Raw genomic sequence first — 22,268 nt, 5'->3', positions numbered from 1 at the left:
ATTCAGTCTATTCTTATTTTGCATGGTTTGGTTATTTAAGACATAATATACTAATGAGCATATCCCTTTTTGTTTTTTATTTGTTGTCATTATTAGCATACAATTAGGGGTCAGTTGCCACAGGTGAAAAGGCAAATTTAATAGGGAATGGCAAAGAGATTTATATATTTAATGGGTTTTGAGGGTAATGACCAGAAATGTTCTAGCTGGTTCATATGAATTATTTTTTGCTGTGCAGTTGTAGTGTTGCTCTCATTCCTTTTAATAATATAAACAACAATTCTGAAGAACTTTGGAGAAGAGCTAATCTTCTGTCTGGATCAAGAAAAACCACACCAGTCCGTGGGTATCTGTGATGTTCTTTGCATAGCTGACATATCCGATTTATTCCTGGTATGGCTTATTTGGAGAAGACTTATTTTGTGTTAAAGGGTGCATCCCTCAAAAAGTGCAGAACAGCCATGAGTAAAGCATTCTTATCATTTCTGATTTTGGATATAGTTAGATTTTTCATTGGGCCTAAAGCTTATAAGATGATAAATAAAACGCAAGAAAAAAAAAAACTAGATTTACATGAACTGTGGGAGGAAACCCATGCTGACACGGGGAGAACATGCAAACTCCACACAGAGAGGACCCGGGAAGCAAACCTGGGTCTCCTAACTGCGAGGCAGCAGCGCTACCCACTGTGCCACCGTGCCGCCCTATAATACATAATATTTAATACTAAATGTTTTCTAACTCAGCTTTTCAAGATTGTGTTTATTTAGATTTCATGCACATGATATAACAGACTTGCACACTAAAAAAATGGACTGCTTTTGTTACTGATATGTCTGGTTTAGTTTCTAAGGATCAGAAATGCCAGTTTGTAGAAATTTTACTGTGAAAGATTTGCTGATATTCTTTTTGATTTTTACTTTTGCTGAAAATTGTAAAATGCTAACAATAATCATCATATCTGCACACCTGCATATTCCAGATCTATCCATAGCTGTAATCACCCCTGCCTGTTGTGCCAATCCATTGCAGGACCCTCTTATGCACACGCCCACATGTACAGTCACACAAAGCCAATTTGAGAATGAATTTTTTTGTTTTTTGGGAATATGAACATTTGCTGTACTACTGCCAAGAACCACTTGGAATACATTTAAAGATAATTTGATATTCTATTGTGTAAATTGCAATTTTAAATGAAATGTGGCTGCTCAAAAGAGAGAAAAAAAACCCGAATAGCCTAACCAAACAGAAATGCATGCCCCCTTAATAAATATGCTCAATGTGTGTTTTATTTTTTATCTTGGAAAATGTTTGTACCATCTTAATTTAGCATGTTTTATCTACAAATGGATTTTTGTTTTGTATGCAAACGTGACACCTTTTATCATGGCATTAAATGTGCTTGTGTTAGCACCTCTACCAGTATTCTGTGTCAAAATTATTCTTAGATAGACATTTGACTGTTCTGTTATACTTTTGCATATTTTTTTTCTTCAAGATACAAATGGTCATTGTTTTAGATTCTGAATCCTTTATTACTTGCATTTTACATTTCAGTGCATGTTTTCTTAAGTTAGCAGTGCTATACCTGTAAAACGATGGTGGTGGTCATTTTTGATTGAGGATTAAAATTTATAATTTTTCTCAATGTATAAATTGCTTATCATTCCTTTTTTTTTTTTAACAAATAGATACAGCTTCGAAATCAGCTAATCCACGAACTTAAGCAACCACTTCTTGGTGGGGATGTCCCTCTGAAAACGGTTATTGTGCAAGAAAATTCTTTCCTGCTCCATGCCTCAAACAGTTTGGTTGCAGATCATCTGCAAAAGTGTGGTTATGAATACTCCTTGTCTGTTTTTTATCCTGAGAGTGGTTTGGAAAAGACAAAGGTACAGTAATATCCTTATTTATCCCTTTTCACTTTTGGAATGTACATAAATAAATAATAATCATGTTGCACTTCTCATTTATCATAATGTTTCCTGTTCTTAAATAAAATAGTAATGCCAATAATCCAGATTTCTTCCCCAATTAAAGATGAGGAAGTAACTGCAGTATTTTAAAAAGGTCTTAATGTGCTTGTTAAAAGAATGAAACACCATTAAGAATTCCTAATAATAATGTAGGAATTTAATGCAAAGGTGGGAAAACAAAGAGAAGATAAGATAATAGGGCCATATGGATTTGGTGAGAGAAAGCAAAATTGGGAAAGACTTCTAGAATTCTCAAGGAAGCAGAATTTAACAGTCAAAAATACATGCATTTTCTTTCTCTTTGAATAAGGAGACACCTGGATGTTACCATATAGACTACATCATAGTAGATACTTTTGAAATGGTATGGTAAGACTATGAGCTGATTGTGGATCTGACCACATCTCAGTAGTTGTATCATTTAGAATTAAACTAAAGAAAACCAAGGAAAAGAAGACAATAAAGCAATGAAATAAAAGTTATTAAAAAAGAAGCAATAAGACCAAAATTCACAGCACAACTTAAGGAAAAGATAGACAACACTGAGGAGGTTCTAAGTATGGCATACAGGAAAACTATTTTGCAAAATTAAAAAAAAAAAACTGTTAAAAGAGCAAATGCAGTATGTGAGTATCAGCAATCAGATAAAAAGGATTGGATGATGGTAAAAAAACATTGAATTGAATGCAGCAAGGAATGAAATATAAACTCTTCTTCACCAGAGCATTTGAACATGTATAAAGTATATACAATTCTATATAAACAAATTCATAAGGAATTTAGAAAAGCCAAAGAAGAATACTTTGAAAATAAATGTAAAAGGTTAGAGGAATTAGATATAACACATAGGCCATTACTAGAACTAACTCTCAATAAAAGTAATACTATCAGCTGGAACTAAGGATGAACATGGGAATATAATCACAGAAGGTGAAGAACTTTTGAAAAGCTGGGCAGAGTATACGGAAGAATTATGTAGTAAGTCTATAAGAGAAGGCACAGACTGTAGAGAAATATTAGTAGAACAAAATTTATACAAATGAGGAAGAAATTAGACAAATAGTAGCAGATTTGCCCTGCAGTAAAACATAAAGAATTAACCAAATACCAGCACCAGGGAAAGGGGGAGAGTTAACAAAGCTAAAGAATAAAATCTAAAATACATAGTTACAAAAGTTGTTTTTTTTTTTTTAAATGTTTATTCAGCCCAATTCCAAAAACAGGCAAAGCCAAAGATCGAAACTTGCACAAATTTAAAATACTGCTTAAAAGTATTAAACCAAGTTAGACAATGTATGCATGGCCTAACATTCAGGTGTGGTGACTGAGTTAACTGATGTGAATGTTAGAGTATTTCACATTTTTTATTTACTTAATCTAAGAGTTGGTAGGATTGAGTCATATTCAAAAGTAATAAAAATAATGAAATTACATGTATTAATTTTGTGCTTTGTAACAGCACTTTACATTGAAGTTAAAAACGAAGCACAAAATGCCTGTGGTGGCTCAGTAGCTTTCATACACCGCAGATTGTAATTCAAGTGATGTGAAAATGCATTGATGTGTGTCAGTGGTTGAGGGTCTGTAATTAATTGTTGCTCAGTTTTCTTAAACATACCATTTCTGAAAGTATCCTTATAAGAGTAATATCCCTTCGTCACTACTGCTGTTTGTAATCACCATTGAGCCATTGGCTGTTCACTTTAGAAATGCATCAGAGATCAAAGGGATTTTCAGAGAAGGAATTGAACAGAAAATATCACTATATGCAGATGATATGGTACTGTATATATCAGACCCACAAAATTCAGTGCCTACAGCTCTAAATGTACTAGATGAATTTCAAAAGATATCTAGACTCAAAATTAATTTGAACAAAACTGCTTTTTCCAGTGAATTCTCACGTAAACAGCATCAGACTGGACACTTTTTTTATCATTGTAGATCAGTTTAAATAAATATGTAGGGGGTAATCATCACAAGTAAATATAAAGCTCTTTTTCAACAAAAAATTTTGGTGTTTGCATGAACAAAATTAAACAAGACGCACATAGATGGACTACCCTTCCCTTACTTTAGCAGGGGGAATTAACACTATCAAGATGAACACCCTCCCTAAGCTTCTGTTTCTATTTCAGAACTTCCCCATATACATTAAAAATCATTTTTTAAGAAATTGGATTCAGTCATAACCTTATTTATTTGTGATGAGAAATATCCACACATCCGAAGGGCGACCCTACAGTGACCTAAATCGGAAGGTAGCATGGCTGTACCTAATTTTCCATTTTATTACTGGGCGGCAAACATACAAGCTATAAAAACCTGGACATTGACACAAATAGATGAATACACACTAGCTTGGTCTGCAATAGAAATAAAATTCTGCAGTACCTCTTTGTATTCCTTGCTTTGTACACCAGTAAATTCAAGGTATCGTCAATATGCTAACAACCAAATTATCCTTCATTCACTCAGAATATGGAACCAATGTAGGAAACGCTTCAAGTTAGAGAATATTTTATCTGTGGCATGTCTACATGATAACCACCTTTTTCCATCCTCTCAAACTTAGTTTTTAATGTTTGGAAAATGTATGGGATTAAATCATTTAGAGATGTGTATATAAATACAGTAATGTCTTTGCATGGAAAGAACAATTACATTCTAAATTGTTTCCCATCAACACAATTTTTCCACTATCTCCAAAGTAGAACTAAACAAAATCTGCCCAATTTTCCTCACCTCCTACCTTTTTATATTCCAGAAGAGATACTGATCAGTCTTCAAGACTTGGAAAGCATTTCTATAATATATAAAACCATTTTAAAGTCCCTTCCTTTTAAAAATCCTGAAGTACAGTGGGGAAAAGGATCTCTTGCTCAACATTTCAGAAAAAGAGTGGAAGGCAGCCATGCACAGAATTCACTCAAGCTCCATATGCACAAAGCATTCAATTATTCAACTTAATTTTTTTTTTATCGAGCACTTCTATCTCGTTTAAGGTTTCTCAAAACGTTTCCATGGCAAGGTCCAACTTGCCAACGTTGCAATCGAGCTCCAGCTTCACTAGGCCATATGTTTAGGCCCTGCACCAAAGTAACATCATTCTGGATAAAAATCTTGATAAGTGCCTTTCAGACAGACTTGGTGTCACAATTCCTACTAACCCATTAACAGCTGTACTTGGTGTACTCTCATATGGGCTTAAAGTGGAGAAGGACAACCAAACTGTAATTGCCTTTACTTCACTATTAGCACATAGACTTATCTTGCTCAACTGGAAGAATTCTTACCCACCTCTGTTATGTCAGTGGGCAACTGATGTTATATTCTGTATTATTTGAAATTGGAAAAATTCAAATTCTCTCTTGGAGGATATGTTCAAAACATTTTTGAAAACCTGGCAGGATCTAATCAATAATATTTTAGATTACACACTTCAACTGCTTTCCCTCTATACTGCTTTCAAAAGTTTTACTCTGGCTGTTGGCCTTTCTCTCTTTCTCATGGTTGGAGGTTGAATTGAATTTAGTTTTAAGTTTGACTTGATTGTATGGAATGTTACATGCTTTAAATAAATTCAGTAAAAGTTAAAAAAGAGTAATATCCAGTAATTAGCAGTAAAATAGTAAATATCTATTAATACAAAATGACCAATACTAGCATAACATCACTATGAATATTAACCTATGAACAGAGAAAAGGAACTGAAATAAGCTCCCCATCTATATAATAATATTAATTAAAACACAGTAATTCATTAAAATTATATAAATAAGAAAGTAACATATTTATTGTAAAATGAGAATACAAATGGTACACAATGTGGAAGGAGGTCAGAAGCTTACAGTGATTGTTCATATACATCTGAGACTGAAAGATCAGGGGCTTGAATCACTGAAGCTTCCTACTTCCCAGTGCCACTGTCCACTTTTAAACCTACCCTATGTTTGTATTAGTTAAGACAACTGTTCTTTTCCTGTGCTATTAATTAGTTCAAACACCATTTAGCTGCAGATTGATAATGTTTGTTCTATTACATTAATAATCTGCAGATAACCTTGTTCAATTCAGTCCTTTTTTTTTTTTTTTTTAATATATTTTATAAGTTGACTCGCCTAAAGCCGCAGTAGAAGAGTGCTGCTGTGAGAGCTGTTTGATGGCACATGTGCACTCTGCCTGGCATTTGACTTGCTTGCATTGGGCATCCAAGTGGCTGTCAGATGAGTAAAAGATGAAAACAGTTCAAGCAACCGCTCTCTGGGTAAAATTCAAACTGTAATCTAATTCCTCGTTGAATTTGCACAGAATGTTTTTCAGTCTAAGACTGATGAGTTCGCATAGCTGCCAATGCTTTTCAATGGGACATTTTGCAATTTTAAAACTTCTTACAGTTACATCTGAAACTGAAGATAAGTGTGCCTCATCTCAACAAAATTTCCCCACGGGAACCTACCCCTCTCCTTCCCCATAAGTTGTTTCATGAGGATGGATGGACAGAAAGAAATAGGCCTTTGTGCATAATATACGCATGCACCTAAAAACAACAACAAAATCTACCAGAGAACTGAGTAAATTTCAGGAAGGGCAAAGAAATGACAAGTACAATTTTCAAAGTAAGAGTCTTTTGCAAAAGAGCTTTAGAAAGAAGTAAAAACTTTTATATATATATATATATATATATATATATATATATATATATATATATATATATATATATATATATATATATATATATATATATATATATATATATATATATATATATATATATATATATATATATATATATATATATATATATATATATATATATATATATATATATATATATATGCTAAATTGATTATGGAAAAGCATTTGATAACACAAAACATATTAAATTACTGGACATTATACAACAGGCTGGTATACCATAAATTGAAATCGGGAAGCTTATGTTGGAATGGAAATGGAAACTAATGGAAACTCAAGATACTTTGCAATTTTAAAAAAAAAAAAAAATAAATAAAGAAAAAAGGAGTAAGGCAGGGATGTATTGTATCATCTTTATTGATCAATTTATAGAATTAACATTTAATAACAGCTGCCCTGGAGAACGATAAAGAAATAAACACTGGGGGACACCTCCCTAAACGATAAGATATCCAGATGGCACAGTCCTGATTGTACAGGGCAAATTAGACCTACAGAAACATATCGACAATATGATTGAAAAAAAGGAAATATGGACTGGAATTAAGCATAAGCAAAATCAAAGTAAGGATAATCTTTTAAGACTACGGGAAACATGTGAGCTACTGGCTAAAAGAGTGAAACTGTTGCAGGTTAAACAGTGAAAATACTTGGGAAGCTGGATAATTGAATCTTGGAAATGTACAAAAGCACTAAGAACACGATCAGGAAAGGCCAAGATGCTTAATGGAAACATAAACAACAAATGAAAGGAGGTTTAAAACTTTAAGTGAAAAATAGAAATTGCTAAAATGTTACATTTTTCAGTTTTGGAGTATGGGTGTGAAACATGGGCACTCAGTGAAGATTTGAAAATGAAGAATATAAATGCTTCTGAACAACAGCTATAGAAGAATTCCACGAATAAGCGGGAAATACAAGATAACTAACAAAGAGGTGTTCCTCCGAATGAAAACAAGAAAACCTCTACGAGTAGATGAAGATTTCTTGGCATATTATAATGGGGATGGGGAAAGTCTGGTCGTAAATATCTTAGAGGCAAGCATAGACAATAAAAAAAGCAAAGGAAGAAAAATCGAGTAAGATTGGAAAAATGAGAGTTGACCCTCTGATACAGGACAGCATTTGATGATGATGAATTAAAATATACCCTTAAAAACTTCCAACAAAGTTTGCTGATTTTTGAAATTAAGCTACAAACTAGAAGAGATTATTCAGTGTTTCAATTTTTTCTGGTCATTTATTCGCTAATTTGTCATCATTTTGTATGTAGTTGGTTCCCTGAATTACTTGAGTGCAGCTTTGCTTCCTGTTTTCTTCTTGAATGTTTTTTTTAATTTATGATTGTATAATTAAGAGTGTGGTTCATTGTTCATTTGAAAGAATTCTGTTTCATTAGTTTTGTTAATACTTTTGAGAGCTTTAATAACTTTGGGAATTGTTTCAAACTTGGTCTAATTTCCCCCTATACCTTTCTATTTTAAAGATTAAACAAATTCAGGGTTAGGGTTAGACTGTGAAGAGTGGGCCCTGAACTGGTTATTATAAAAATTAAATATGAATCAAAAAAGTAAACTGTGTGTAAATTGTGATGCATATTTTTTAGTAATTAATGTAGGCCAGTATTTTATTACATGGTATGAAATGAAAGAATCTTATTTATTCTTTAGTTGCATTGCAGTTTAGGCACAATTGTGAACAAAAAATAAAAGTTTATTATGTCTGTAGAGCAAAATCTACTTGTGTGATTTTTATCCCGCAATATCAGTGGTCTTGTAGCATTTTGCAAAGCTAGCAAGTGCGGTGAATTTGCCTCGAACCAAGAGATGTGTTTTTGAATTACCCTCTACAGACTTGCAACGTGGCACATATATGCACATAACCATCACTCTAAAAATGTATAAATCCATTGAAAATTGTTCAAAAAAACAAAACAAAGTTCAAATGTTAACCCCATCACTATACTTTCTGTGGTTTTCCCAAGTAAAAATGGATTTAAATAGGGTATAATTTATTTCTTCTTTTGGAATAATGGTGCTTTTCCTCATGATTTTGGTGATTTAGATAAACTAGGCAGTATCTAATAACATTCAAATGTTTTTATCCTTAAAGAAGTTTTTAGTTGAAGACATCCTTCATCTTTTGAAAGTCAGCCCAAAATCTGGACTATATAATTCTTTAGTAAGTATTTTTTGTTTTGCAACCTTATTATGTGAAACGTGTCGTCTTGGTTGACATACGGTTATTTTGGAAAGTTTTGTTTTAATAAAAGTTAAATTGACTAAAAATGCAGTAATAATCACTCAGACAGTTGCATCTAATTGTATGTTATGTAAATACTTAAGATTTTAATTTAAAAGTTAAACAAGTATAATTCTGTGTGTGCTGGTGGTGGAAGAAATTTTATTTCTGCATATTAATAATAATAATTATTATTATTATTATTTTTTTTGGTGGGATAGGCTCCAACTTTTCCCACAATCCTCCCCTGGATAAACAGGTTAATAAAAATACATTTATGGTAACATGGTTATTTGTAATCAGCCTACTCTTAAACTGTGTCTCCATATATTCTTTTAACTGTACCTTGAAACCTGTTTTTTGTGTTGTGTTTGTGCACACTGAATCCGAAAGCACATCCTAAGTGCTACTTCTATCATTCATTTACAATCACAATTTGTAAAAGATGCCCACTACAGCTCAAAACCATAGATCTGTGGACACTTCTATCTGTCTGTCTGTGTATGTATGTATTTTTAATATGAGATATTTTGCTTTTTTATATTTAGATTTCAAATGCACAGAACGAGAAAGGTAAGAATTTTAATTTCTAATAATTTTCTTAATTTTTTTTCTGTGTGATTTTTGTTTATATAAAAAAAAACCTTTGAAAAGTTAAATAATTTGTGATTTGCTTATGAACTGGCCTCCAAGGTGGTAATTTCTTTTAAAATACTAGTACTTATGCTTAATGTTCTTTGTCATAACACTTGGCAGAACAAGATTTCTTTGCATTCACAAGAAACAAGTCTGTATTATCTTAAGCACTTTTAAGCAGTTTAATAAGGAATAGATATTTCACGGTTCTCAAAGTGTCAGTGCTTAAACTATGCATGTAAAAGGAAAAAAAAATTATTTAATAGATGGATGAAAAAAATAGCAAATTTAAATTAAGGTTTAGGTAAAGGATTGCAATAACCGATTTTAAGAATTTGTAGACTAGAATTGTTTTTTAGAAGTTATCTGAGTGTTTTTAGTACTTAGGGAGAACTTTCAGGCAAACCCTATCTGCCTTTTAAGTTATGCTGAATGAGATGTAGAGTGACTGATTTGTTCATCCTTCAAATCAGGTAGAAGTCCAGTCAGCTAGCATCTTAGTTTTCTAGTGCATTTAGTCACCTATATGATTCTGGTTTAACGGCAGATAAATGAAAACTGAAGTGATGGCTGCAATGATGCAGTCAAGAGATAATAAAAGTTAGCAACTTCTATATCCATGATGTATAGAAAATGACAAAGGCTAGGCTGCATCCTATACAGCAGAGAATGATCTTAACAGAAAAATGTACTTATAGTAAAGCATGTACTACATCTGCTGTAATAAGAAATGCAATAGTCTATGATTGAGAGCTGTCTGGTATATATAATGCATTGTGGATGCAGGACAAAATGTGAAATTAAATAATTAAATCTAGCAGTTGGAATTAAAATTCATATTGATCCATTACTTCCCATTCATGCCTGTCATCCAGCTGCAAGGTTTAACTCCTGTGAGCTTAGCATGTTGTTACTGGGACTCTCGTCTGGAAAAGCGGAACAAAACGGTGATGGTGCATTTCTGTAGTACCATGTGCGCATTCTGGAGTAAAGCCTGCATGTTCTATGTTAAGACAAACTACTGATTAGCAAAAGGCAAAACAAGTTTTATTTTGGAGGTGTGGTTTCTAACACCAAAGTACATATAGAATTTTGTCTCTGTTTTACTTTTTTGCTTAAAATGAGATCCATTTTCTTACACAAGTTTACAGTTAAGTATATCTGTGTTTAAATATTTAGAAAATAAGACAAATGTTTTTGTAACTGTATGTATGCCCTGTCTTTAGGCTTTTTAATGACTTTGCTCATGGAACTGACGGACCATCATGTTCATAAAGAGGAACAGAATGCAGAGACACAGACTGAAACTACTTTGCATTACAGAGATTCACTTGGTAAGATGTATGAAAGAAATCTTCTTAAAAGTAAACACATTGCAAAGTTTAAAGCTTATCTGACTTTAAAAGTAAATCGCTTAATGGCTATCTTTTGGCTTGTGAGACTGTCAAGCTTTTCTTGGGCACTTTTCTGAAGTCTATGAAATATTTTTTTTTAATATACTAAATATTGAATAATTGCCAGTTTCATTTAGTTGATCATGCAGTTACTGACAAAGAATGAAGTATTTGCGCATGTCTAAAGAGAGCAGGCAATATGTCAATTAAAAAAAGAAACTTTTATATAAATACCATTTCATAAGGACAGGAGTAGTTCATTGTGAAGTAATCTAAAGTAAAATTATGCTCCAAACTACTGACCTATGTTAAGCCAAATCAAAGAATAAATAAAAAAAAAATGTGACTGAGCATTGTGATGTGATTCTGATGCATGCCCAGATTGGTTCTTTCAAAGGATGGTCAATCCTGGGTGAGACTTATAATGTCGTGTACATAATATCTATTCTGTGTGGCACAGTGGTTAGTGCTTTCGTTTCATGGTCACTTTTTATGTAGAATTGCATATACACCCTGTGTGCATGGGTATTTCTCTGGGCACACCAGTTTTCCTCCCATATCCTAAAAATATCCTAAATTGTCTGTGTGAATGTAGTTATGTACTTGAGAGGATCCTGCTGTAGACTGGCATACCATGTAGGCTTGGGTTTTGCATTGCCAACAATGTTGTTAAGGTAGGTTACAGCTCAATGTGACCCTGAATTGAATCAAGTGGGTTTGAGAATGAAATGAAGAGACTGGCATCTAATATCAATATGTTAAATTACAATTACAATGGGACTGTAGCATATTATCTTTTTTGCAGTGCGTCATACGTATAATTATTGAGGGTTTATACACCAATTTACATGTGAAGTATGCTAAACTTAGTCGTTTATGTCTTCAACCTGCCCTATCAAACATCTATAACGAGATATTTGGTATGTTACAGGCATTAGTATGCAATGATGTTTGAAAATTATGCATCAAGGGTTTATATATTAAATACCCCAACATCCTTAAGCACTCAAGGTGAAATGTTATCTGGTCCCGGCAATACCTGTGATTTCAGCCTTTTTAATCCAAGCAGCACTCCTCCCTAAAAAATTAGTTTTTTTAATTAATGGTGAAAAGTTATTGGTTTTTCCACATGTGACAATTTAAAAATGCAAATTTAGAAAATTATTTATTTTGCTGCTTGTATATTCAATGTCCACCATAATGTTTAGGATGAATTGTTCCTTCATTTACCCCTGTGCCCTACAGTTTAAATTCACAAATCAAACAGTTTAGCCATAAATAAAGTGCACATTGCAGACTTTAATTTTAAGGGTATTTGCATACATTTTGTCACACAATGTGCTGATGACAGAAGAATCCTCACTATGGTAAAGAAAATGCCCCAAAAGCCTCTTTGACAGATGAGAAATGGTCTTCAGGAGGCAGATGTGGATGTGTCAAAAGACTATCAGCAGAAGATTTCATGAACAGAAGTGCAGAGGCCACACTTCAAAATGCAAATCACTAGATTTGCCACAAAAACAGGATGGTGTAGCAGTTTGTGAAAAAGTACTTAAAAGAGCCTGCAGAGCACTGGAAAAAGCTCTTGTGGACAGATCTGAACTTGTGTCAGTGATGGTAAAGTGTGGAGATGGAAAGGAACTGCCCAAGATCCAAAGCATGCCACGTCATGCGTTAAACATGGTGGTGGTGGTGTTCTAGATTGAGCATGTATGACTGCCACAGGTATTGGCGCGCTTATCTTCATTGATGATGTAACAGCTGACAGCAGCTGAATAATGAGTTCTAAGGGAGTACAGAAGCATCTTGTCTGCATGAGTTTCAGTAAATGCTTTCAAACTCATAGGATAGTGATTCCTCCTACAACAAGATAATTATCCCAAACATACTGCTAAGGTAACACAGGAGGCTTTCAAAGCTAAAAATGGAATATTCTTGATTGGCCAAGTTAGTAACCCAATTTAAATCCAATTGAGCATTGCTTCCATTTGCTGAAGAGAAAATTTATGGGGAGAAGTCCCCAAAAAAAACAGGAGTTAAGATGGCCGCATTAGAGGGTTGGCAGAGCATCACCAGAGAAAATAGTCCGCACCTGGGGCCTCATGTATAACGCTGTATGACAATTAATAAGGCACAGGGCCAAACTTTCAAAAAGATATGCCTGTATCTGCCAAAACCTGTTTTCAGTCACGGACAATTGTATATTGCTCTCTCCAGAGTTCCATCTTTTCATTCACTGACAGTTGTATCCTCAAATCCCCATTTGGACAACTGTGTCTTACAGGAAGTGTTCTCACATCAATAAATAATTATGCGGCGCGGGTTGGCTAGTATCATATACAACTGTTTTTGCTTTGCCACTTCTTTTTAATCTCCTTATTTACCAACTTTGGTGTTTTCTTCAATTTCTTACTGCTTCTAAATTTCAGGCGAACATACCCTACATTAGATATTTAAAATCTTACCCCAGTTCATCCCTTTTAGAATTTGTAGTATTTGCTTAAAATTTAGCCTAATGAAAATAAATTTACATTTTTATTTTTTGCTTATGTGCTCTGCTAAAACACACTGTGAAGTGTAGTATATTATGGTCACTAGATCCAAATGGTTCAATCACTTCTATCCCACATTTTATTATAAAATATTAGATCTAGAGGAGCTTCTTCTTGATTGTTATGTCTAAAACCTCTTGCACGTGTACTTCACTATTTGTAAGGTTAGTCCAATTAAAATCCAGCTTGACTGTAATACCCCCACCTAAACTTTACTTTTAAACTTGCATTTCTCTCTCTCTCTCTCTCGTATACACAAACACACAGGCAGTCCCCAGGTTACGTACAAGATAGGGACTGTAGGTTTGTACTTAAGTTGAACTTGTATGTAAGTCGGAACAGGTACATTATTTTAATAAATGTTATTGTTGACTGACTGTAACCAAGTGCTCTACCAATGAATGATGGAGTTTTACCTCTCTCTGACCTTTTTATTATTTCTACTTTATTTTTAATGGTGATGGTTTTTCTCTTCTTTACTATATCACCAGCACTTGCATCAGATTTGTGTTTCAGAGACTTTCTTGAAGGGTGAAGACTAAAGGTTAAGAAGAGCTCTTCTGCTCAGCACTGTACATGCTATCACAGCAGGATGGCACGCGCTTGATGTACTGACAAGAGACTATGCTATGCTATGTGCGTAACAGAACAAGCAGGCTTGCTATTAAGAATGAATGGGGGTGGCGAGGGGTGGTTCATCACCAGCCCACCTCACAGTCACCTCCACTACAGTATGCTGCCTACAGCATCCGCCCACCGAGAACGAACACAGTGCGGCCAAAGGCAGGTAGTGAATCACCCACCACCGCCCCCATTCAACAGGCAGCCATCCAAGGCACACTACAATGCTACCCCCTGCCGCCCCGTTCAGCCACAAATGGGTCACCGCTTGCAGCATCCCCAGGCCGAAGATAACGGAGCGGCAGTTACTGAGGCGCATGCTTCGCAGCTGCTGCCCCGTTTGTAAGTTGTAGGTTGGATGTCCGTAACCTGGGGACTACCTGTATATAATACACACAGTCATATGGAAAAATTTGGGACCCCTCTCAGCCTGCATAATAAGTTACTCAATTTTCAACAAAAAAGATAATGGTGATATGTCTTTCATTTCCTAGGAACATCTGGGGTTTTTTCCGAACAAAGATCTTTAGTGAAGCAGTATTTAGTTGCAAGAAATTACAACCCCAAATCAGAAAAAGTTGTGACAATGTGAATAAAAAATAAAGCAGTAATTTAAAAATTTACCTTAACTTATTTCATTGCAGACAGTATGAACACAAGATAATTCATGTTTTTTTTGGTCAACATCATTTGATTTGTAAATAAACATCCATTCTTGCCATTCAGGCTTGCAACACATTCCAAAAAAAGTTGGGATGGGGGCAATTCAGGGGTAGTAATGAGGTATCCTTCTATATAAAAGTGGTCGGGATTGTCCTTCCGTCCCGTGAGTGCTACGCAGGCACGGAGTTTCACACACGCCCCGTCCATTTTGCAATGCGATGGGATTTGTAGTTTCGTTTTTCCAGGTAAAAGATGATTTTCTACTTCAGACTCTGCGATATCTTCTTCTTCTTCTTTCTTACTATATAAAAAGAGGTCGGGATTGTCCTTCCGTTCCGTGAGTGGAAAGCGTAGCAGTTTTCCGCTTATCACAGACTTACTACTTGCAGCTTACGGTACGAAGCAACATGATGTGAGCAGAGTTCTGTTGCTCCCATCGTTCCCTTGCTTTTGTGCGTGATGCGCTGGAAAAATAGACAAAATTATGTCTCTGGAAATAATTAATGTTGATGGAGTACGAATGCCTCACCGCGTAGTAAATATCAGGGGGTTCAAAAGGGCGACCTCAAGATAGAAAAAAAGTTTCAATTTCATCACAAAAATAACAGAAACTACGAGTATTAAAGTAATACCGCTCAAATGCATTATAACCAAATTAATGAGTTTGTATAAAATATCAAATTGATCTACATATTGAATTGCCTTAAGAAGTGATCAACTTAAAAGTCGGTCGCCTTAAAAGGCGGTTCAGCCTAGTAATTAAATAATGATGTGATTTGAAACTGGTGATGTTAACAGGTGATTGCAATCATGATTCGGTACAAAAGCAGCATCGAGGAAAGGCCTACTCCTTTAGGAGAAAAGATGGGCAGAGGATCGCCAGTTTGTCACCAAGTGCGGACAAAAATCTTTGAAATGATGAAGAAAAACGTTTCTCAAAGACAGATAGGAAGAGATTTGGGCATTTCCCCATCTACAGCGCATAACATAGTGAAAAGAATCAGGGAATCTGGAGAAATTACCGTGCACAAAGGCCAAGGGCGCAAGCCTAAACTGAATGGCAGTGATCTCCGAGCCCTCAGATGGCACTGCATTAAAAACCGTCATTCATCAATAAATGATGATATAACTGTGTGGGCTTAGGACTACTTCAGGAAGTCACTCTTAAGCACTACAGTACGTAGTTACATTAGGAAATGCCAGCTAAAACTGTACTGTGCCAAAAGGAAGCCCTACATAAATAGTGTCCAGAAGCGCCGTCGACTTCTCTGGGCTCGGAGGCATCTGGGATGGTCCATTGTGCAGTGGAAACATGTATTATGGTCAGACGAATCGTTTTTTCACCTCTTTTTTGGAAGAAATGGACACCGTGTGCTGCGGACCAAAGAGGAAAAGGACCATCCAGACTGTTAACAGATACAAGTCCAAAAGCCAGGGTCTGTCATGGTATGGGGTTGTGTCAGTGCCTTCGGCAAAGGTAACTTGCACTTCTGCAATGGCACCATCAATGCTGAGAAGTACTGTATATCTCAGTTTTGGAGGAACAAATGCTACCTTCAAGACGACGTCTTTTCCAGGGACGCCCATGCTTATTTCAGCAAGACAATGCCAAACCACATACTGTGCGCATAACGAAGGCATGGCAGCGTAAGAAGAGGGTGCGGATGCTTGACTGGCCTGCCTTCAGCCCTGATTTTTCTCCTATAGAGAATGTTTGGCGCATTTTGAAACGAAAAATGCGTCAACGAAGACCCCATACTGTTGCGCATCTAAAACGTTGTTTGCAGGAAGAATGGGACAAACTAACACCTGCAACACTTAGTCACTTGATTTCTTCAATGCCTAAACGTCTTTTAAGAGTTGTTAAAAAGGAAAACTGTACAAAGTGGTAAATGCTGTACTGTCCCAACTTTTTTTGAAATGTGTTGCAAGCCTGAATGGCAAGAATGGATATTTATTTACAAATGAAATGATGTTGACAGGTGGCACAGTGGCGCAGTGGTAGCGCTGCTGCCTCGCAGTAAGGAGACCCAGGTTCGCTTCCTGGGTCCTCCCTGCGTGGAGTTTGCATGTTCTCCCCGTGTCTGTGTGGGTTTCCTCTGGGCGCTCCGGTTTCCTCCCACAGTCCAAAGACATGCAGGTTAGGTGGATTGGCAATTCTGAATTGGCCCTAGTGTGTACTTGGTGTGTTTGTGTGTGTCCTGCGGTGGGTTGGCACCCTGCCTGGGATTGGCTCCAGCAGACCCACGTGACCCTGTATTCGGATTCAGCGGGTTGGAAAATGGATGGATGGATGGATGATGTTGACAAAAAAAAACATGCATTAATTATTTTGTGTTCATACTGTCTGCAATGAAATAAAATTTGAGGAGAATTTATAACTTGCTTTTTTCTTTTTTTATTCACATTTTCCACACTGTCCCAACTTTTTCTGATTTGGGGTTGTAAATCAAATGTGCAAAAATTTGGGTACCCTTGTAATTTTGCTGATTTTAATGCATGTAACTGCTCAATACTGATTACTTGCAACACCAAATTGGTTGGATTAACTTGTTAAGCCTTGAACTTCATAGACAGGTGTGTCCAATCATGAGAAAAGGTATTTAAGGTGGTCAATTGTAAGTTGTGCTTCCCTTTGACTCTCCTCTGAAGAGTGACAGCATGGGATCCTCAAGGCAACTCTAAAAAGATCTGAAAACAAAGTTCATTATCATGGTTTAGGGGAAGGCTACAAAAAGCTATCTCAGAGGTTTAAACTGTCAGTTTCAACTGTAAGGAATGTAATAGAGAAATGGAAGGCCACAGGCACAGTTGCTGTTAAACCCAGGCCTGGCAACCATCCATCAATCCATCCTCTTCTGCTTATCTGAGGTCGGGTCGCAGGAGCAGCAGCTTAAGCAGAGATGCCCAGACTCCCCTCTCCCCGGCCGCTTCTTCTAGCTCTTCCAGGAGAATCCCAAGGCGTTCCCAGGCCAGCTGGGAGACATAGTCCCTCCAGCGTGTCCTGGGTCTTACCCGGGGCCTCCTCCGGGTTGGACGTGCCAGGAACACCTCACTAGGGAGCCATCCAGGAGGCATCCTGATCAGATGCCCGAGCCACCTCATCTGACTCCTCTCGATGCCCAGGAGCATCAGCTCTGCTTTGAGCCCTCCCGGATGACTAAGCTTCTGACCCTATCTTTAAGGGAAAGCCCAGACACCCTGTGGAGGAAACTCATTTCAGCCGCTTGTATTCGCGATCTCGTTCTTTAAGTCACTACCCATAGCACCTAACCATAGGTGAGGGTAGGAACATAGATCGACTGGTAAACTGAGAGCTTTGCCTTACGGCTTAGCTCCTTTTTCACCATGACAGACTGATGCAATGCCCGCATCACTGTGGACACAGCACTGATCCACCTGTCGATCTCGCGCTCCATTCTTCCCTCACTCGTGAACAAGACCCCGAGAACTCCTCCACTTGGGGCAGGATCTCTCCTCCCTCCCTGAGAGGGCACTCCACCCTTTTCCGGCTGAGGACCATGGCCTCAGATTTGGAGGTGCTGATTCCCGTCCCAGCCGCTTCACACTCAGCTGCGAACCGATTCAGAGAGAGTTGAAGGTCATGGCCTGATGAAGCAAACAGGACAACATCATCTGCAAAAAGCAGTGACCCAATCCTGAGTCCACCAAACCGGACCCCCTCAACACCCTGGCTGCCGGCAATGTGGACCAAGCTCTGACACCGGTTGTACAGGGACCGAATAGCCCTTATCAGTGGGTCCATTACCCCATACTCCCAGAGCACCCGCCACAGGATTCCCCTGAGGGACACGGTTGAACGCCTTTTCCAAGTCTACAAAACACATGTAGACTGGTTGGGCATATACCCTCCAGGACTCTGCTAAGGGTGTAGAGCTGGTCCACTGTTCCGCGACCAGGACGAAAACCACACCCTCCTCTCCAGAACCCCCGAATAGGCTTTTCCAGGGAGGCTGAGGAGTGTGATCCTTCTGTAGTTGGAACACACCCTCCGGTCCCCCTTCTTAAAGAGTGGGACCACCACCCCGGTCTGCCAATCCAGAGGCACTGTTCCCAATGTCCATGCGATGTTGCAGAGATGTGTCAACTAAGACAGTCCTACCACATCTCAGGGCCCTGCCACCAAGGAGTTTTTTGACCACCTCGGTGACCCAGTCCCAGAGGTGGGGGAGCCCACTTCCGAGTCCACAGGCTCTGCTTCCTCATTGGAAGACATGTTAGTGGGATTGAGGAGGTCTTCGAATTACTCCCCCCACTGACCCACGTTCCGAGTCGAGGTCAGCGGCGCACTATCCCCACCATATACAGTGTTGACACTACACTGCTTCCCCCTCCTTAGATGCCGGACAGTGGACCGGAATCACCTTGAAGCTGTCTGAAAGTCATTCTACATGGCCTCCCCAAATTCTTCCTATGCCCGAGTATTTGCCTCAGCAACCACCGAAGCCACATTCCGGTTGGCCTTCCGGTACCTATTAGCTGCCTCCAGAGTCCCACAGGACAAAAGGGTCCAGTAGGACTCCTTCTTCAGCTTCACAGCATCCCTCACCGGTAGGGTCCACCAACAGGTTTGTGGATTTCTGCCACGACAGGCACCGACCACTTTATGGCCACAGCTCTGGTTAACCGCCTCAACAATAGAGGCCGCAAGTCCAATGACACGACCACAAAGTTGATCACTGAACTGAGGTGTAGGGTGTCCTGGTACCAAGTGCACATATGCTTGAACATGGTGTTTGCTATGGACAATTCGTGACGAGCACAGAAGTCCAATAACAAAACACTGCTCGGGTTCAGATCGGGCATTCCTCCCAATCACGCCTTTCCAGGTCTCGCTGTCATTGCCCACGTGAGCATTAAAGTCTCCCAGCAGTATGAGGGAGTCCCCAGAAGGTAAGGTATGCCCTCTAGCTCCCCCTCCAGGGACTCCAAAAAGGGTGGGTACTCCAAACTGCTGTTCGGCGCATACACACAAACAACAGTTGGGACCCGTCGCAAACCCGAAGGCGGAGGGAGGCTACCGTCGCGTCCACCAGGGTAAACACCAATGTACAGGCTCCAAGTCGGGGGACAATAAGTATGCACACCCGCTCGGCGCCTCTCACCAGGGACAACTCCAGAGTGGTAGAGAATCCAGCCCCTCTCAAGCAGATTGGTTCCAGAGTCCAAGCTGTGTGTTGAGGTGATCCCGACTATATCTAGCCGGAATCTCTCGACCTCACACACTAGCTCAGGCTCCTTCCCCTTCGGAGAGGTGACATTCCACGTCCCACTCTGTAGCCGAGGATCAGACCGTCAAGGTCCCTGCCTTTGGCCACCACCCAACTCACACTGCACCCGACCTCCTTGGCCTCTCCCATAGGTGGTGAGCCCATGGGAGGGGGGACCCACGTTGCCTCTTCGGACCGTGCCCGGCTGAGCCCCGTGGGTGCAGGCCCGGCCACCAGGCGCTCGCCATTGAGCCCCACCTCTAGGCCTGGCTCCAGAGGGGGGCCCCGGTGACCTGTGTCCGGGCGAGGGAAAACGCCATCCAAAATTTTTATTCATCATAGAAGGTCTGCTGAACTGCTCTTTGTCTCATCCCTCACCTAGGACCAGTTGGCCTTGGGTTGCCCTACCAGGGGCATAAAGCCCTGGACAACAGAGCTGCTAGGATCATTGGGACACGCAAACCCCTCCACCACAATGAGGTGGCGGTTCGAGGAGGGGACCCAGGCCTGGCAGGGCAAGAAAAATACAGGAGTGGCATATGCACAGGATTGTGAGAATGGTTACAGACAACCCACGAATCACCTCCAAAGCCCTGCAAGAACATCTAGCTGCAGATGGTGTATCTGTACACCATTCTACAATTCAACGCAGTTTGCACAAAGAACATCTGTAGGGCAGGGTGATGAGAAAGTGCTTTGGACTGATGAGACAAAAAATTAGTTATTTGGTCATAACAAAATGCACTTTGCATTTTAAGAACACAGCATTCCAAGAAAAGCACCTGCTACCTACTGTCAAATTTGGTGGAGGTTCCATCATGCTTTGGGGCTGTGTGGCTAGTGGCTAGTTCAGGGACTGGGGCCCTTGTTTAAAGTCGAGGGTCGGATGAATTCATCCCAATATCAAGAAATTCTTCAGTATAATGTTCAAGCACCAGTCACAAAGTTGAAGTTACGCAGTGGTTGGATATTCCAACAAGACAGTGACCCAAAACAAAGTTCGAAATCTACAAAGACATTCATGCAGAGGGAGAAGTATAATGTTCTCGAATCACCATCACAGTCCCCTGACTTAAATATCTTAGAAAATCTATGGGATGATTTGAAGCAGGCAGTCCATGCTCGGCATCCATCAAATTTAACTGAACTGGAGAGATTTTGTATGGAAGAATGATCAGAAATACCTCCATCCAGAATCCAGGCACTCGTCAAAAGCTACAGGAGCTGTCTAGAGGCTGTTATATTTGCAAAAGGAGGCTCAACTAAGTATTGATGTAATATTTCTGTTGGGGTGGCCAAATTTATGCACCCGTCTAATTTTGTTATGATGCATATTGCATATTTTATGTTAATCCAATAAACTTAATGTCACTTCTGAAATACTACTGTTTCCATAAGGCATGTCAAATATTAAAAGGAAGTTGCTACTTTGAAAGCTCAGCCAATGATAAACAAAAATCCAGAGAATTAATATTTCATATGACTGTAAAAATCTTGGGTCGAGATGTTATCATCTCAAAGAGACACTTTGAAGTCCCGCGAGGCTTCTTGCACGTCACGCCCTGTTTACAAACAATTTCTCGGAGACACTTTAACATCCCACGAGACAAGGATGTGCAACAAAAGGACAGCAGCTGTACAGGCTTTTAAATGATTGTCGCACAGCGCGACATGCAGATCACGCAGAACAGCAGCAGCAGTTGCTGTACAGGCTTTTAAGTGATCCACATGCAGCGTCGTATATATTTATATGGGTAAATTTCACTTCAGCACTGCTTAATCAACTGTGGCGACCATTTGTATAAAAACAGTAAAACTTATTGGCAAGTTTTAACAATAATTTTAGACACATAGCAGCAATCCAGAACCGGAAGACAGGTTAAGACTGGTATAATGACTGGTGTCATGAAATCTTGATCCTCATTGATCAGGAATGGACACAAAATACGGAGCAAGTCACAACAATTTAGATAGAACTGTATTTGTCCTGGGGGTATTTGGCTTTTTACAGAAGCTCTTTAAATAAATACATACATATATACATACATAGATAAGTAAATAAAAAACAAACACACACGCTTGGGTCTGAACAAAGAAGAAAATAAAAAAAGAAAGATCTTCTGACTTGGCTGTCACAGTTACACTTACATAATGCCTCACTGTTTTGCTGTTGGTATAAAGGAGCTCCAGCAGCTCTTCTGCTGAATAATTCATGACCTGAAAGTGCTCTGTGTTAGTGTGTTGGAGAGAGGA

At 38.5% G+C, this 22,268-nt stretch overlaps 1 protein-coding gene across 3 annotated transcripts in view; it reads left to right on the top strand.

Moving 5' to 3' along the window:
- The window catches only part of ofd1 (OFD1 centriole and centriolar satellite protein), a 137,675-nt gene that overhangs the window by 5,192 nt on the left and 110,215 nt on the right, over positions 1 to 22,268 (top strand). For all 3 annotated transcript variants that reach the window (XM_039743606.1, XM_039743603.1, XM_039743604.1), the window contains exons 4-7: positions 1,695 to 1,895; positions 8,790 to 8,858; positions 9,467 to 9,491; positions 10,781 to 10,888. In XM_039743606.1, coding sequence (XP_039599540.1) covers positions 1,695 to 1,895; positions 8,790 to 8,858; positions 9,467 to 9,491; positions 10,781 to 10,888 — 403 coding nt within the window. The remainder of the gene's footprint in view (positions 1 to 1,694; positions 1,896 to 8,789; positions 8,859 to 9,466; positions 9,492 to 10,780; positions 10,889 to 22,268) is intronic.

Source organism: Polypterus senegalus, chromosome 2 (assembly GCF_016835505.1).
Source record: "Polypterus senegalus isolate Bchr_013 chromosome 2, ASM1683550v1, whole genome shotgun sequence".
Taxonomy (NCBI): Eukaryota; Metazoa; Chordata; class Cladistia; order Polypteriformes; family Polypteridae; genus Polypterus; species Polypterus senegalus.
The sequence above is the reverse complement of the archived record's forward strand: the minus strand, read 5'-3'. Positions and strand labels throughout refer to the sequence as shown.